The sequence below is a fragment of the Gadus chalcogrammus genome, chromosome 17 (assembly GCF_026213295.1).
Source record: "Gadus chalcogrammus isolate NIFS_2021 chromosome 17, NIFS_Gcha_1.0, whole genome shotgun sequence".
Taxonomy (NCBI): Eukaryota; Metazoa; Chordata; class Actinopteri; order Gadiformes; family Gadidae; genus Gadus; species Gadus chalcogrammus.
In genome coordinates, this window is record NC_079428.1 from 1413187 (window position 1) to 1428788 (window position 15602).

Sequence of the window (15602 nt, forward strand, 5' to 3'; positions counted from 1 at the left end):
TTTTGATACAGGGGCATAATGTCCTGGCATGGAGAAAGGGGCACTTTGTCGGCTAAACTCTCGGCTAAAAACGTCTTTTTTCATTTTCCCCAGATTTTCTTTGATAGGTTTGCATCCCCTCGGCAACTTCTCTTGTAAATGTACGTTAATAAACGGTAAATGTTAATGTTGGCCAAATCCCCTCTGATGATGATGATGATGATGATGATGAAAAGTACATTAGAGTAGTGCGTTGTAACTTTTAATTTGAAAGTGTGTAGCTTTAAAATGTTTGATATCGGTGCATCGATTAAACTTCGTCAAGGTTAGAGTTGTCAAGCCATCGTATCGGGTAGGGGGTGAAAAAAAAGCATTACAACTTAAAAAAAAAGCATTACAACTTAAAGCACGGCAACGACACCAGGGGGGTTGAACCTCTTACAGGCGGCCATTTGTTCACGTACAGAAGTCTGAATCAATGGACAACATACCCCCCCCCCCCCCCCCCCCCTCCCAGTGTCAGGGCGTCTGATCCTCAAACGACATGTGAGTCACTCGGCCTGGCTGTTGAAAGGTTTGTTCGGGTAAATGGGTGACTGGTTCATCTAAGAGCGTGGGGGTTTCCCTGCTGTATGAGAAAGATTGATGGTTCTTCCTTTAGAATTGTATTTGCTATACTGTGCAACCTCACCTGACCTCTTACAGTCTAAGCAGACCGGTCAGACATAAGTCGGATCGACACTTAGAAAACATTTTACTTTTCGGTTCAGGAACAGTGAGGTTGATTGTCCACAAAACCTCGGTAAACATTATCAAAGAGACAAAAGCTTTCAGCGTTTTCAAACCACCGACGTACGCCACAAACAGAAGCACCGTACTTACACATCGACTTATCGCCGTTAATAACAATGAACCCGTTTTCCCATTTTGTTTTCCCGTGAGGAAGAGCAGAAAACGGTCGACTCAAGGCTTGGCTACGGTTCAACGTCGACGCAACGCAAGGGGCCTGGCGTGCGCCTCCATAAAATTGCGACACAGCAGCGTGGGCTGTGATCAGTCCTCTCGCTCAAACCCAAGTAACTAACCGCAGTACCAAAAAAGGATCCCGACTGCGTCGAAGCATCTGCACTGTCGTGCGTTGCATCGACGTGGAAACATAACTGAGCCTTTAGAAAGAGAAGAAAACTAAGACCAAGCAGAGTAGTTTAGATTGAGACGCAACCCCCCCCCCCCCCCCCCCCCCGACCACCAGGCCCCCTTTCTCTCCATTTTCTTTACAATGCACCCAATGAAGTCAACCTTAGCACGTCGGGCCCCATCTGACTGACAACCGCGCCTCGCACGGCGACCCGCCACGATCAATACTAATTGTGGTCCAAGTCTCACAGAGCAGGTCAACACTGCTCTCTATAAATCACACACACACACACACACACACACACACACACACACACACACACACACACACACACACACACACACACACACACACACACACACACACACACACACACACACACACACAAAGGTGAACCCTCTTTCTATGTCTTAAAGGGATGACCTTCCGGACGCAAGTATGATTTATGAACCAAGTCTGATTTGGTGAATATTGACCACTGCAAGGTGGAGAGAGTGTGTGTGTGAATACATATCCACACACACACACACACACACACACACACACACACACACACACACACACACACACACACACACACACACACACACACACACACACACACACACACACACGTATGATGTCCTTCAGACAGAGTTCGTCCGGCCTTCCGTAAACATTTCCGTGGAGGAGATAGCTGAGGCCGGGCGGCGTTCATTATGAAGGGGCTGTTTGTTTCTTATTTGAGATAAGGATGGAGAACGAGGAGCACACACAAACCCACATGCAGGCCCTCATGACACACACACACACACACACACACACACACACACACACACACATGCTGTCGGTCACTGGTGCGCAAACACACACAAACACAAACAAAGGCCGTCATTGGCGCACAAACACACACGCACACACACACAAAGGCCGTCACTGGCGCGCAAACACACACACACAAAGGCCGTCACTGGTACACACACACACACACACACACACACACACACACACACACACACACACACACACACACACACACACACACACACACACACACACACACACACACACACACACACAGCCTCCTCTCTCTAACCTTGCTCCATCGGATAAGTAAGTGGTAGATTTGAATCTCTCTCTCCCCAACACCCTGGTAGGAGGGGGCACCTTTGGTGACCCCTCTCCCTCTGTGGGTGTGTTCCCCCCCCCCTCCACTCTCCCCCCCCCGCCTCCACTCTCCCCTGCAGCCGGGCCAGCGGGCCCAGAGACACTCAGGGTACCCCTCTTCACACAGTGACCCCCCTGCCTGACTGCGGCACATCCCTGGGGCTGTTTAAAGGAACACGCACACACACACAAACACTCACACACACACACACTCACATGCACACGCACACTCGCTGACACCAAACACACATGCACGCACACACACACGCACACACATGCACACGCACACACACTAACACTAACACGAAACAGACATGCACGCGCACACACACGAACACACACACACACACTTGCTAACACCAAACACACGCGCACGCGCACACACACATACACACACACACTAACACTAACACGAAATAGACATGCACGCACACACACACAAACACACGCGCACACACACACATAAACCTAAACACAAACAGAGTTTTCAAAAAGGCAACAAAATAAAGACAGCGTCCGGTGTGACCACAGTGCTCACACAGTGCTCACACATCCCCAGTCTCTAAGCCTACAGTGGATCGTCTCCCCCTCCGCCACCCCCGCTTGACTCCCCCTCCCCTGGCCCGTCTCTGGCAGCGCAGAGTGTGGATCACAGGCCGCGCTGATCAAAGGAAGCCCCGGGAACAGAAGAGGGGCTCTGGGCGACGAAGGCCGCCGTAGCCGCGCTGAAAACGGACCACCAGCCTCCAGATCGAAAAACCACCATCGATCGAGAGCCTGATGACTGGTGTTGGGGATGGTGCGATTGATGTGGTTGGTGACGGTGTTGGTGATGGTGTTATTGATGTTGTTGGTGTTGGTGACGGTGTGGGGGACTGTATTGGTGATGGTGTTGGTGACTGTATTGGTGATGGTGTTGGTGACTGTATGTTGGTGATGGTGTTTGGGACTGTATGTTGGTGATGGTGTTGGTGACTGTATTGGTGTTGGTGATGGTGACGGTGTTGCTGACGGTGTGGCTGACTGCATTGGTGATGCTGTGGGTGATGGCGCTGCTTTAAGCGGTCTGATTTCAAAGTTGTGCTGGTGTCACGTCGTGGGGGGGGGGGGGGAGGGGAGGTAACCGCCAGAGCTGGGTTTATTTTTGCACCTCCACATGTGAAGGGAACAGCATCAAAGTGTACGCGCGCATGTGTGTGTGTGTGTGTGCGCGTGAGTTTTCTTTGTGTTTTTTTCTTCTAATAAGCTCGGTGGCAAAAAATAACAGCGGGGTAAAAATACCTTGCACTCCTCATCACAAACAAATTATCGCTTGGAAGATTGAGCCGAGTGTCTCGGGAAATGTTTCTGCCGCCGAGCCGCACCGCTGGAATGAAACGCCGTGCGACGCCGTCGAGAACCAGCGTCAGAATCGGAGAATGTGAGAATCAGAGAATCTGCTATATCTCGCAGAACACGGCCCTCTGGTTAAACCGCTAGCACCAATAATAGTTATGAAACGGCTTTGAGGTTTGTTTTGGACTTTTGACGCTTCAATGCTGATAACGAAAGCGTTATCTGTCACACGAGGCAGAGAATCAAAGAGGAAGAAGCGTAAGATAAGACACAAAACTCTGTTCTTCGTTCTGTCATCGTGCCCGGGTTATATATTGTGTTTCTTGTTCTCTGTTGAAAATGATTTAACTAATCACCCGTCCATCTGTTGAGACCTGATGACCAAGGCATAGGAGAGAAACAAGTTTCAAAAACTTAATTAGAATCGAAGAAATTTAATTACGAGAAAGAATCTCAATCTAATCCTATTCTGGCTTCGGACCAATGTCTGTTCCTCCTTGGGTCCTCGGCCAATTTAAACATCCAAAAGTAATGAAAAACTAAAAGAATAAATCGTTCGATATCAAGCGAGCACAGATACAAACGTGCACGTTAACGAGTTTGACCAGGTACAGCCTAGCTTGTTATGGGCGCGCACTTGATGGTAGGGGTGGGACAAAGTACATGACGATACATCGTCGCTCTATATTCCAAATATATTATAATATATTTATTTTTTTGTTGCATTTTAATGCTTTATTCTTGAAGAGTAAGACAGGAAATATTGCCCCAAATATCAACATTTTAATTAATAAAATAAGGCCAACGGAAATTAACCAACCAAGATAAGCTTGACAAAGACTTTCCCTCGTCATAGTAGCACTTTGGGACAATAGGATCCTCCAGATTTTTATTGGTTTGTAACCGAGTAACTAAAAATCTCAGTTTGGACCGTGAATAAAGGCCGAAATCCAGCACTTTGCCTTTTAGCAGTCATTTTGTAATCATCGTTAGACATATATCCTGATGCATCGTTATAGGGACTGTCTAACAATATATCGATTACTGGACCATCGCTGTACCGCGTGTCGCGCGGTGAGGTAGCCCCTGGTCCCGCCCCTTCCCCCTCAGGCCCCGCCCCCCTCAGGCCCCGCCCTCACCTGGTCCAGCGTGGTCTGGGACACCGAGTAGTCCTCGATGCCGAGCTGCTGCTGCCGCCGCGTGAACTGGCCGAACACGGCGGCCAGCGCCCCCTGGCGGTAGGGCAGCTGGTACTGCAGCGTGTTGTGGTGCTTCTCCTTCAGCACGCAGCCCGGGAAGCTCTCCTGGATGAAGTGCTCCACGGGGGCCAGGGCGGGTGGCGAGCCCCCCACACGCACCACCACCGTGTAGCCGTCGCCGAACCTGGAGCGCACGCGCACACACACGCACGCACACACACACACACACGGGAAAACACAGAATGCAAGGAATATTATCAACAATCATTCAGACTTCACATGGTTAATAATAATAATAATACTCTACGTTTTATCTTCATTAACTATGGACAACAGTTGCTATGAACAGTAACAGCTGCTATGGACAACAGTGACTTTGGATGAACGTAACTACGGGTTACAGTAACTATGGACAGCTGTAACTCTGGAAGAACAACCGTAACTTTGGGTTACAGTGACTACGGGTTACAGTTCCTATGGACAGCAGTAACTCTGGATGACTGTAACTATGGGCTACAGTAACTAGGGACGACGGTAACTCTGGACTTTGGAAGGTCAACTTTGGATGAAAGTAACCAAGGGTTGCATTAACCATGGAGAAAGTAAAAATGGGTGACCATAACAATGGATTACATAAACTCTATATGAAAGACCCTATGGGTTACGGTAGCTATGGCTGAAAATAACTACGGGTGACCGTAACAGTGGAAGAAAGCAACTATGAGGTACATTAATAATGAATACTCGAGTTGAGGAGAGAAAGAATGAAAGAGATGAAGGAAGTGTGATTGTATAATTGGCTTTCATTTCACCGGCTGTTTAAATACTCCTTTAACACATCACAGAAGTGATGTAGACGCAGCTGAGAGAGAGAGAGGAAGGGGGAGAGAGAGAGAGAGAGAGAGAGAGAAAGGGGGAGAGAGAGAGAGAGAGAGAGAAAGACAGAGAGCGAGAAAGACAGAGAGAGGGAATGAGAGAGAGAGAGAGAAAGACAGAGAGAGAGAAAGACAGAGAGAGACTAATGTTCTCGGACGCTGCCAAGAGCAGAGTGCTCCCCGCTGCGGGTCTTGTGTTTCCCTGTGTGGTCGCCACCCTGCCCATTGCCGCCCAATCGCTCTTATTTATCGGCGACTCGTTCGAGCACTTCTGGCCACACAAAAATCATTTTAACACACTCCGCCTTAAAATTTGACTTTGAGCGGAAACTGCGGTGCAAATCTGCAGAACCATTAATACTAACGTTTAATTCCAGGTTTGGTTTTTTGGTCAGAAATATTGAACAGTTCTTTGGTAGTTTGGGAATGTAGTTATTGTGTTTGGCCAAACAAAAGAATAACAGCAACATTAAAACAAATGCATCCCAGACCATAAACGCTGCACCATTGATTAAAATGAGCTACCACCACCCGCCACCGCTAATTAACCTGCAGGCTTCTCTCTGTTTTCTCCCCCGTCTTGTGTGCGTTCGTCACTGCGCGTGATCACAACACAAGACCCCCTCTTGCCTTGTTATTTTGTCATTAGCGCTCTTACGACCCCAGTTGTTTTCTGGGTAATTAATTTCCCATAACGGTGGAACGCTAGCGAGTCGACGGATCCCAGTGTGCTCCACGAGGAGGGAGACGAGGCGCGGGGCCCCCGCCAAGACTATTAAATAAGGTGGTGGATAAACACGGGGCCTCTCCTTTAAGCCCTCAGGGAGTGGAGGGGGGAGGGGGAGGAGGAAGAGGAGGAGGGGGAGGAAGAGGGGGGGAGAGGAGGAGGAGGAAGAAGAGGAGGAGGAGGAAGAGGAGGTGGGAGGAGGAGGAGGAGGAGGAAGAGGAGGAGGGGGAGGAAGAGGGGGGGAGAGGAGGTGGAGGAGGGGGAGGAAGAGGAGGAGGGGGAAGAGGAGGAGGAGGAGGAGGAAGAGGGGGGGAGAGGAGGAGGAGGAGGGGGAGGAAGAGGAGGAGGGGGAAGAGGAGGAGGAGGAGGAGGAAGAGGAGGAGGGGAGGAAGAGGAGGGGAGAGGAGGAGGAGGAGGGGGAGGAAGAGGAAGGAGGGGGAAGAGGAGGAGGAGGAAGAAGAGGAGGAGGAGGAAGAGGGGGGGGGGGGGGAGGAGGAGGAGGGGAGGAAGAGGAGGAGGGGGAAGAGGAGGAGGAGGAAGAAGAGGAGGAGGAGGAAGAGGAGGAGGAGGAGGAGGAAGACGGGGGGGAGAGGAGGAAGAAGAGGAGGAGGAGGAAGATGGGGGGGGGAGGAGGAGGAAGGGTAGGAGGAGGAGGAGGTGGGAGGAGGAGGTGGGAGGAGGAGGAGGAGGAGGAGGAGGAAGAGGGGATTCGAGGAGGAAAGGGAAGTGAATGATGAAGAGGGGGGCAAAGGGGGAAGAGAGTGATGACGATGAGGAGGAAGTGGAGGTGGCCAATGTGTATGACAAGAACAAGAAACAACCTCGGAGCAGATGAAGAGGAGGCAGGAGACGCAGAAGGAAGAGGCAATGAGGGAAGAGGGCGGCAGGCAGCGTGGCTAAATGGCCCGCGGAAAACGTTTTCGTCCCTTGCAGAGTAAGAGGGCTCCGAGGGGAGTCCCACGGTGCGCCGGGGCGCCATCCCTCACTTATAGAACAAAGTTATGCCCATTTGGCCTCCCCGCGGAGACCTTTACCCCAGGATTAGATGGATATCATCAATACTGCATGCGACTTAAACCCCCCCCGCCCCGCCCCCCCTCCTCGTTGCTTCACTTTCTGCCTTTTTAAAGTGAGATAAACGCACGCAATCTCTCCGAACATAAGGAGGGGAGACTTATGGGAGATGGCGGCGGCGGCGGCGGCGGGGAGCTAGCTCGTCGGGCTAATTCCTCAACTGACGACGGCGACGCTAATCCCATTGTGTCGGCCTTCTCTGAGCTACCTGGATTTCTGGTTTGGAAACTTCACGCGTCTTCCGAGCCCCCCCCCGCCCGAGCCGGCGTCTGCGCTCGGAGGACGCGTGAAGTTTCCAAACCAGAAATCCAATAAGGCCAGGCATCATTAGCTTCAAAGCGCCCCGGGGTTGGGAGGGGGGGAGGGGAGAGGGGGGGGGGGTGGCGTACCTTCCTTGTCAAACAGCTGCTTGTCTCCGACGCTAAAAGGGGAGGTGAATCAATTAGCGTTAGCCTTTCGTCTCTTCATGTGTTTTGTTTTATCTTTACTTTGGGCACCTTTGCCCAAACCCCCCCCCCCCCCCCCCGTTTTTATGTCATCACGTGGGCTTCAGGCGTCTCGGCAGGCAGAGCCCAACACACTCCCGTCGCCCGTCCTGTTTGTCGTGGTTCTCTTTGTTCTCTCGTCCCGGGAGCACTAGTCTATGGTAGGCTGAATCAAATAAGCTCGACCCCAATTTTTTTTGAAAAGATATGCATAATACTTTTAACGTTTCTGATTCATTTGGGTAACGTATTTAGCTTCTCTAATTATCTGACAATTCATTAGCTTTGTCTCTTTTCCTCGTTGAGCTTGATCTTCTGAGCCGGGCCACTTCCTCGGAGGCTGCTCAATGCCTCTGATTCCTGATTACATCACTCCCTTATCACAGGGCCACGGCAATTAAGGACGTTACTACGACGACGGATTTGAAGTAATCTCCTGCGTCCCTGGTGGTTGACTGCGGAGAGTCGCCGCAGTGTCCTCTCCTGCAATCCTTATCTTCCCTTGCACTTTTCTTCGGGATCAGAATACATCAATTATCAATCAATTACACTCCGTGACTCTGATCTTCCTTTTATTATACTCTCCAATCCGTTCCGGCCCTCTGCGTCTCTTCCTCCCTGTACTCTTTTGGTGCCCTCCTCTTCCTCCTCTCTCCTCCTTCTCCTCCTCTCCTACTCCATTCCTCTATGCTCCCTTATTGTACCCTCCTCGCCTCTCTCTTCCTCTCTTCACAGCTTTTCTCTCTCTTCCTCACCTTTCCTCTACCGTATGTTCCTCCTCCCTCTCCGCTCCCTTATTGTATCCTCCTCTATTTTCTCCACCTCTCCTCTCCTCAACAAAGCTCTCCTCCTTCCTCCTCTCCCATATTGTACCCTCTTCTCCTCTCTGCCCTCCCCCATGCCCTGTTCCTCTCCTCCCCGCTCCACACAGCTTCCCTCTCTCTCCCTCTTCTCTCTCTCCCCCCTCCTCCTCCCCCCTCCTCCCCCCTCTCTGCGGAGGCGTCCTGACTGTAAGGTCAGGATCGCAGCGGTCCACCTCTGTGTGTCCGACCCCGCCGCTCCGAGACGAGCAGGTGTGGACGGGAACGCCGGCAGGTCATCGGTTCAGAGCGGTACCCGGTGTAATTCCCGGGCAACTCGTTCCATCCTCGCAGATGCAACCCTGAGTGTGTATGTACCGGGACGCCGGACTGGGACGGACCAATCGGATGGCAGAGGGGCGGCGGTTTGTGGGAGGGTGAGTCACATGAGTTCCACTGTGATGGAAACTGTTGCGTTGCGTCGCTGTCTATTTATACTTCAACCCGCCAAACCAAAAAGGATGTGAGCGCAACACACGTTTCGAGAGCGAGCCAGCGTACTTTAATAGAGATCGTGCCTAACGTTTGTTTTCGGCGTTGTGTGTATAAATATACACCAGTGGCGTGTGGCCAAAGGAAAAGGCAACATGACCTGTGCGTGAGTGCTGGCGTGTGACATCCGTGTCCGTCAGCGGGGAAGACCAATTAACTTTCCGGATTACAACATGACGGACGCGTTGTAAACCGTTAAGAGCATCTCAGCCAAGCCGTCCGCCTCTTTTGGAAGACACATGCGTGCTTAAAGGCACTGAACTGATCTGGACGCAGCGGCTAATGCTGAGCTGATGCTGAGCGAGCACTTTGCCGCGTTTATTGGCATTCTCCATACAACTGAGAGGCGGTGATGCAAACACATGCATGCTCACGCACACACACACACACACTCTGAAAACATACTTTCGTAGCACACTGTGGTCTAAGCATGGAGGCAATTACGGGACTCGTAATATAAACGGTTTGCAAAAAAGTTATAATAAAAAGATTTAGAAAGAAAGAATTAAAAAAACACAGAACATCCTTTGTCTGCCAGCGCACGCCCTTTGCAAATCGCGGCGGGGAGGAAGAGGAGGTGAGGAAGAGGCAGCTTGAAGGCTGTGTTTATTGGTTCCACCACTTCATTTGGCTGTAGTTAGCACCAGAGAGCCTTCACCGACGCCAACGCAGACGCACTAAAGCCCCTTTTACAACCACCGCTTCCATTCCTTCCTCCCTCTCTCTCTCTCTCCTGGCTTGTTTAAATACCCCTCCCCCTCCCTCTTCCCATTCCCTCCACTCCCCCACACTTCCGGCTTTTATTTTTCCTTTCGCTTTTCCTTACGAGACTTTCATAAATATCCGGGAGGCGGCGACGCCGGCGGCGCTGATCTGAAGCGGCCCAATATAATGTGAGGAAGGGAGCGCCTCGTTAAACCGCCAGAACAATCACGAGGCCTGGATAACGAAGGAGCTTCTCCAAAATGGCCGCCACCGCCTCCAAACTGTCAAACCTCCCCGGTTATTTACTAGGCTCTCTGCTCTCCGCCGTGACTCTACCTCACTGCGGCTCCGCCGTCGCTGTGCGGTTCTGCTCGGGCCGTTGGGGACGTGATTGATAAACGAAGACGGGGCGGTTACAGCCGCGTGAAGGCGGGCGCTTATTAAAGCCAGGGTCATCATTGAGCTAAAGTGGTCCGTGCGTTTTGTGTGTGTGCGTGTGCGTGTATCTTTGAATGTGTGTGTTTGTGTGTATCTTTGAGCATGAGTGTGTTTGAATAACTTTGAGTGTGTATCTTTAGGTGTATGTGTGTGTGTGTGTGTGTGTGCGTGCATGCGTGTGTGTGTGTGCGTAGGGTTGCTAATAAGCGGTCTGATGTCTAGGTCTGAAGATTACTAAAAGCTCTAGAGGACCCTGAAAGAGTCAGGTGTAATAAACAAGCAACCAGGGCGCCACCATGCCGGTTAGCGACCGTTGCGTCATCTCATCAGCCGTTAATTTGGACTCGTCGGAGATAGCCCCAAGCTAGCTCCGAGCTAGCACTGAGCTAGCCTCTGGCCAAATGCGTGGCCAGCTCTATCGGGCCAATGGGAGCGACCGGGTCGTCTGTGCGAGGGAGTGTAGGGGGGAACATGGGGTACGCCGGGGGGGGGGGGGGGGCAGGTAAGATGGATGTGTGTGTGGAGGCCCGCGGGGATGTGGGGCATAACCACGTGGCGGGAGGGGATAACGGGTGGTGGTGTCGGTGGGATGTGGACGGGAGAGAAAACAGGAAAAGACGGTTCCTTAATTACCCTGCGAGTCATTAGCGGGGGGCCCACACCTCACGGAGCATTAATTACCCCCGCGCAGACGTGATAGGGCTTGGGGGAGGGAGGGGGGGGGGGGGATTAATTAGAAATGCTTCACTGTGTGGGGAGAGCCGAGAGATAACGTTACTCCGCTGTGTATCGTGTCCGATCATGTGAGATCTGAAATGAGGCAGAACGGGGGACAACAGGGGAGAACGGGGGAGAACGGGGGAGAACGGGGGAGAACGAGGGAAACGCGGGTATACACACCCACTCACTATGCTAGTTAGCTGGCTGGCAGGTTGGCGCTCGCTAGGCTAGCATTGCGGGCCGGTTCTACTGATGGACATGGCCTCGTCAGCCCGGGTAGGAAATGTGCTCTACATCCCCACATGCATATGTGTATTCTCACATACACACACACACATGCATGCTCACACACACACACACACACACACACAAACATGCATGCATGCTCTGGCACACACGCATACATGCTCATACACCACATGCATGCCCACACAGATATGCATTCTCACACACACACACACACACACACACACACACACACACACACACACACACACACACACACACACACACACACACACACACACACACACACACACACACACACACACACACACACACACACACGCGCGCACTCAGACACGCCATCTGTCATCCCGGTTGGCGGCTCTGCGGTCTGGTATATTAACGACCTTAATGGGTGATACCCTTGAGATTAACGCCCAGGGAGTGGCTGTAAAGAAGAAAAGAAAACCCCCCCCCCCCCCCCCCCCCCCCCCCCCCCCCAGCACACAAACCTCTAAACACGTGTGTGTGTGTGTGTGTGTGTGTGTCTGTGCCGACAATCGCACTCAGTTTACTGATCTCTTTATAAGCTGTCCTAGGTGTGTGTGTTGGGACATGCATTTGAGCGGGTCCAATGTGTGTGTGTGGGGTAATAACCGACCACATCAGAGAGAGAGAGAGAGAGAGAGAGAGACGGGAGGCAGTGGGGGTCGGGAGCACCATCCTTGGGAAATGTCAGAGGAACATCACAGGGGAACGGCGGAACCCAATGTGGGGCGGGGCCGACGGGGACCCGGGCACAATGTGTTCTGTGATGAGGTTCTGCGCCGGGCCTTTAAAGGCTTCTGAAGCGCGCCGCTGACATTTTGACTTACGGCGCCTCTTACTGGAGCTCCCTCCCTTCATCTTTAAGAGAGTCCGTATGGAGTTTCTGTGTGTGTGTGTGGCTGTGTGTGTGTGTGTGTGTGTGGGGGTAGATGTGTCTAAGTGTGTCTCTGTGTGTGTAGGTGTGTGTGTGTTTCTTTGTGTGTGTAGGAGTAAGTAGGGGCGTGTGTGTGTGTGTGTGTGTGTGTGTGTGTGTGTGTGTGTGTGTGTGTGTGTGTGTGTGTGTGTGTGTGTGTGTGTGTGTGTGTGTGTGTGTGTGTGCCCAGGTTTCATGGCGGGAGCGGTGTGGAGAGTTCATTTGTTAAAATGGACAGAAAAAGCCGGTCGATAACCACGGTGTCTGATTGGATATTCTTTATCGTCCAATCAGCAGCCAGTAATGCTTCGGATGGGTTTCTGCGAGGCAGTGCGTGTTTCCCTCTACAAACTTTTCCTCGTATCTCACAAGGGAGCGACGCATCTTGACAGCGACCTAAACGAGACAATCTACCCGCTGACGTGCTAAAGTGACTCGTGGTGCTTTGCCCCGAGTTGACGGTGTTGAGAAACACACTGAAAGGGCAGGAGATTGCCAAGACAACAACCAGACTACTCTTCGCCCTCTGCCTGTATTCAGATGCAAACAAGATGAAGAAAGGCTTCCTACAAGTGTTTCTGCTTTATTTGACCATGTTGGTATCTGGAGTGGATCACATTGGACAAAGAGACATATGCAACCCATCTCCTCTGAGCGCGAATCATCAAAGCATTTAATAGGATACTATAAATGTCCAGCTATCAATAGACCCACATCTCCGTGGGAATACCCTGAGTTCAGATATACAGTCCTTTCCCTATCTCTCTCTCAATTCTCAAGACGTCTCAAATAAGATGAATGGGCAATGGAAGATAGAAACGCAGCATGTCTTACCAGCCAAGTAATCATCGAGTATGAAGAGGGGATTCAGAGTCCAGTGGGTTGGTTTTTCATGCCGCTGCATGTATTCCCATAATATCACTGTATATATAGAGTAGCCTCCAGCGGGCTTGTATTCATGAATCTATATCCATACCAATTAAAGAAACGGTACGAGAGAGCAGAAGAAATAAGGAGTGCAGGATAATCCGCTCGCTAGGACGTTCCACTCAGTGGGAAGGGACTGGGTTTGATCCCTCGTGTTCCCCAGACTACCGCCCTCGAGTACAACCCTTTCCCCTTATCAGCCCCTTAATGCAAGTACTGCAAAGCATAGATGGCCCATATGCTCGCCCGTATCAATAACCCCGCAATATGAGAGAGAGGGAAAACCCTCCAGGGCCAAACACCTATCCGCCGCTACTTGCACGAATCTTCCAAGGGGCTGTGGTTATTTCGTTTACACTCGAACCCCTATCTCTAGGAGACAATAAACAGAACCACGTACCTGCTTTTCAGATGCTGTATGCTCCCGAGGCACTTGAAGCGGCCGTTCACCATGATGGCCATGCGTGTGCACAGGGCTTCACATTCCTCCATGCTGGCGAAACACAAGAAGAGACGGCATTGTTTCTCTTTACAAAATAAAAGCGCGAGACACACGCCGTCTGATGTGCGGTACGACGAATTGGGAAAAAACGTCAGAGCGAGTTCAGAGGAGGCACCGCAATCGACACTGACAGACTAAACTTGAATCGTTGGAGTTTTGTCTTTTAAACTGTCTCCCTGCCATGTGATGGGGCGGTGGGGGAAAATCTTCTCGAAAACGAATGAAAGAGTTAAATTTAAGGCTAGGTTTCTCATCCCCGCTTGCCGGCATGGGATTCTGTAAGCCTCCAGACGTCTGGCAGATAAAGGGAAGCAATAAGTGAGAGAGTCGGGAGTCGTCTGAGGCATCATGGCCACCGTTTAGAACGCTCCGGTGGCAGAGAAACACTTGTACCTTCACAGCGATAAACTCAGATTAAGGACAATTCATTCACGTTTTTCAACAGAAACGGAAAAGACTTTCTGGTTCACGTGTGGCTCGCTTTCAAGCTCATCCGCGACGCAGCAACAAAGTCACCGTCTGTCATTTCTCACACAGGTTAAGTTCGGGAGAAGCCTTTGGTCAGGCGTGGGGTGTGGGCCCTCCCCTCTGCAGTCCGTAGCATCCATCGCCGGTGCGTGTTTGGGGGCCCGGAGGTACTGGTTGAGTCATAGCCTGGCGGGGGCCAGACTCTGTGGAGCGGGCGGCTGAGCGATGGCGCCATTACGGGATTATGACTTTGTAGAAAAAAATTAAAAAGAGGGGCGATGAATGCGCCACTTGACAAACGCAAACACCTGGTCGTTGCCACGGACGATTGGATGCGACTCAGCCGGCGACAACAACAAATGCGTGTGATTTGTCAATGAGGGGGGGGGGGGGGGGGGGGCGATGCACACAAATAGCATAATGCATGTACCCGGGTTCAGGGAGTAAATGACACAGAAACATAAATTATTTACATGCTGTTGTGAGCACGAGCCGAACGGAGGAGAACAACAAGACTCAATTAGACGAGGAAGCGCGTGAGAAAAATGTGCCACAAATGATACCCGCACATCTCAAACGCAGGGGTTTAAGGGTCATTGGTTTAAGGATATAAGCAGTGCGATACAAGAGCTTCTTTCCTTTTTTTTTTTTTTTTTCTCGTTCGAACTTGAATAATTGATTGAGAAATAAGTGAGGGTATCGAGAGTTGACGCATAAACTTTAATAGCGGCACTTCACTTTTCTCCGGGAGGGAGAGAAAGACGACGAAAACAGAAAGATGGCGTATCTCATAAAAAATGGACGACCTCAAACCAGACACTGGAAAACAACACGACTGAAGGGCAGAGGAAAAACAACCCGACACACAGCGATGACACCAGTCGGTTCACCATAGGTCGACCGCACGCGCTTTATACTCAACGTAACTAATGTACGATGATGAGTGCATGTGCAGCGTCGGTCTACACACACACACACACACACACACACACACACACACACACACACACACACACACACACACACACACACACACACACACACACACACACACACACACACACACACACACGAAGGAGGAGAAACTAAAACGTTGTGTCTGGTACCTGTGTGATGTGAGGATCACCGAGCGGCCGTCTTTGAGGATGCTGAGGATGCAGTCCCACAGGAACCGGCGAGCCTTCGGGTCCATTCCGGTGGTCGGCTCATCCTACGGTCACCATGACAACACACGCTTTAAAAAGAAACGTCGCCCGTCGCTTCAACTCAACATCCCAGCTCAACGGCGACTGCAACGGGATCTTGCAATTTCAGCTTTTCCAAAAAATAAACCCTTTTTTGGGTTG

The 15602-nt window shown here is 51.2% G+C and overlaps 2 protein-coding genes across 2 annotated transcripts in view; both read right to left on the bottom strand.

Annotated features, from left to right (window-relative positions):
* The window catches only part of LOC130370389 (BOLA class I histocompatibility antigen, alpha chain BL3-6-like), a 4988-nt gene extending 4557 nt beyond the window's left edge, over positions 1–431 (bottom strand). Inside the window, exon 1 of the mRNA XM_056576149.1 lies at positions 422–431. Within this exon, the coding sequence (XP_056432124.1) occupies positions 422–431 (10 nt within the window). The remainder of the gene's footprint in view (positions 1–421) is intronic.
* Positions 432–4704: 4273 nt separating this feature from the next.
* The window catches only part of LOC130370390 (phospholipid-transporting ATPase ABCA1-like), a 150552-nt gene continuing 139654 nt past the window's right edge, over positions 4705–15602 (bottom strand). The window contains exons 47-49 of the mRNA XM_056576150.1: positions 15363–15466; positions 13687–13779; positions 4705–4981 (exon numbers count right to left, since the gene is read on the bottom strand). Of these exons, the coding sequence (XP_056432125.1) occupies positions 4705–4981; positions 13687–13779; positions 15363–15466 (474 nt within the window). The remainder of the gene's footprint in view (positions 4982–13686; positions 13780–15362; positions 15467–15602) is intronic.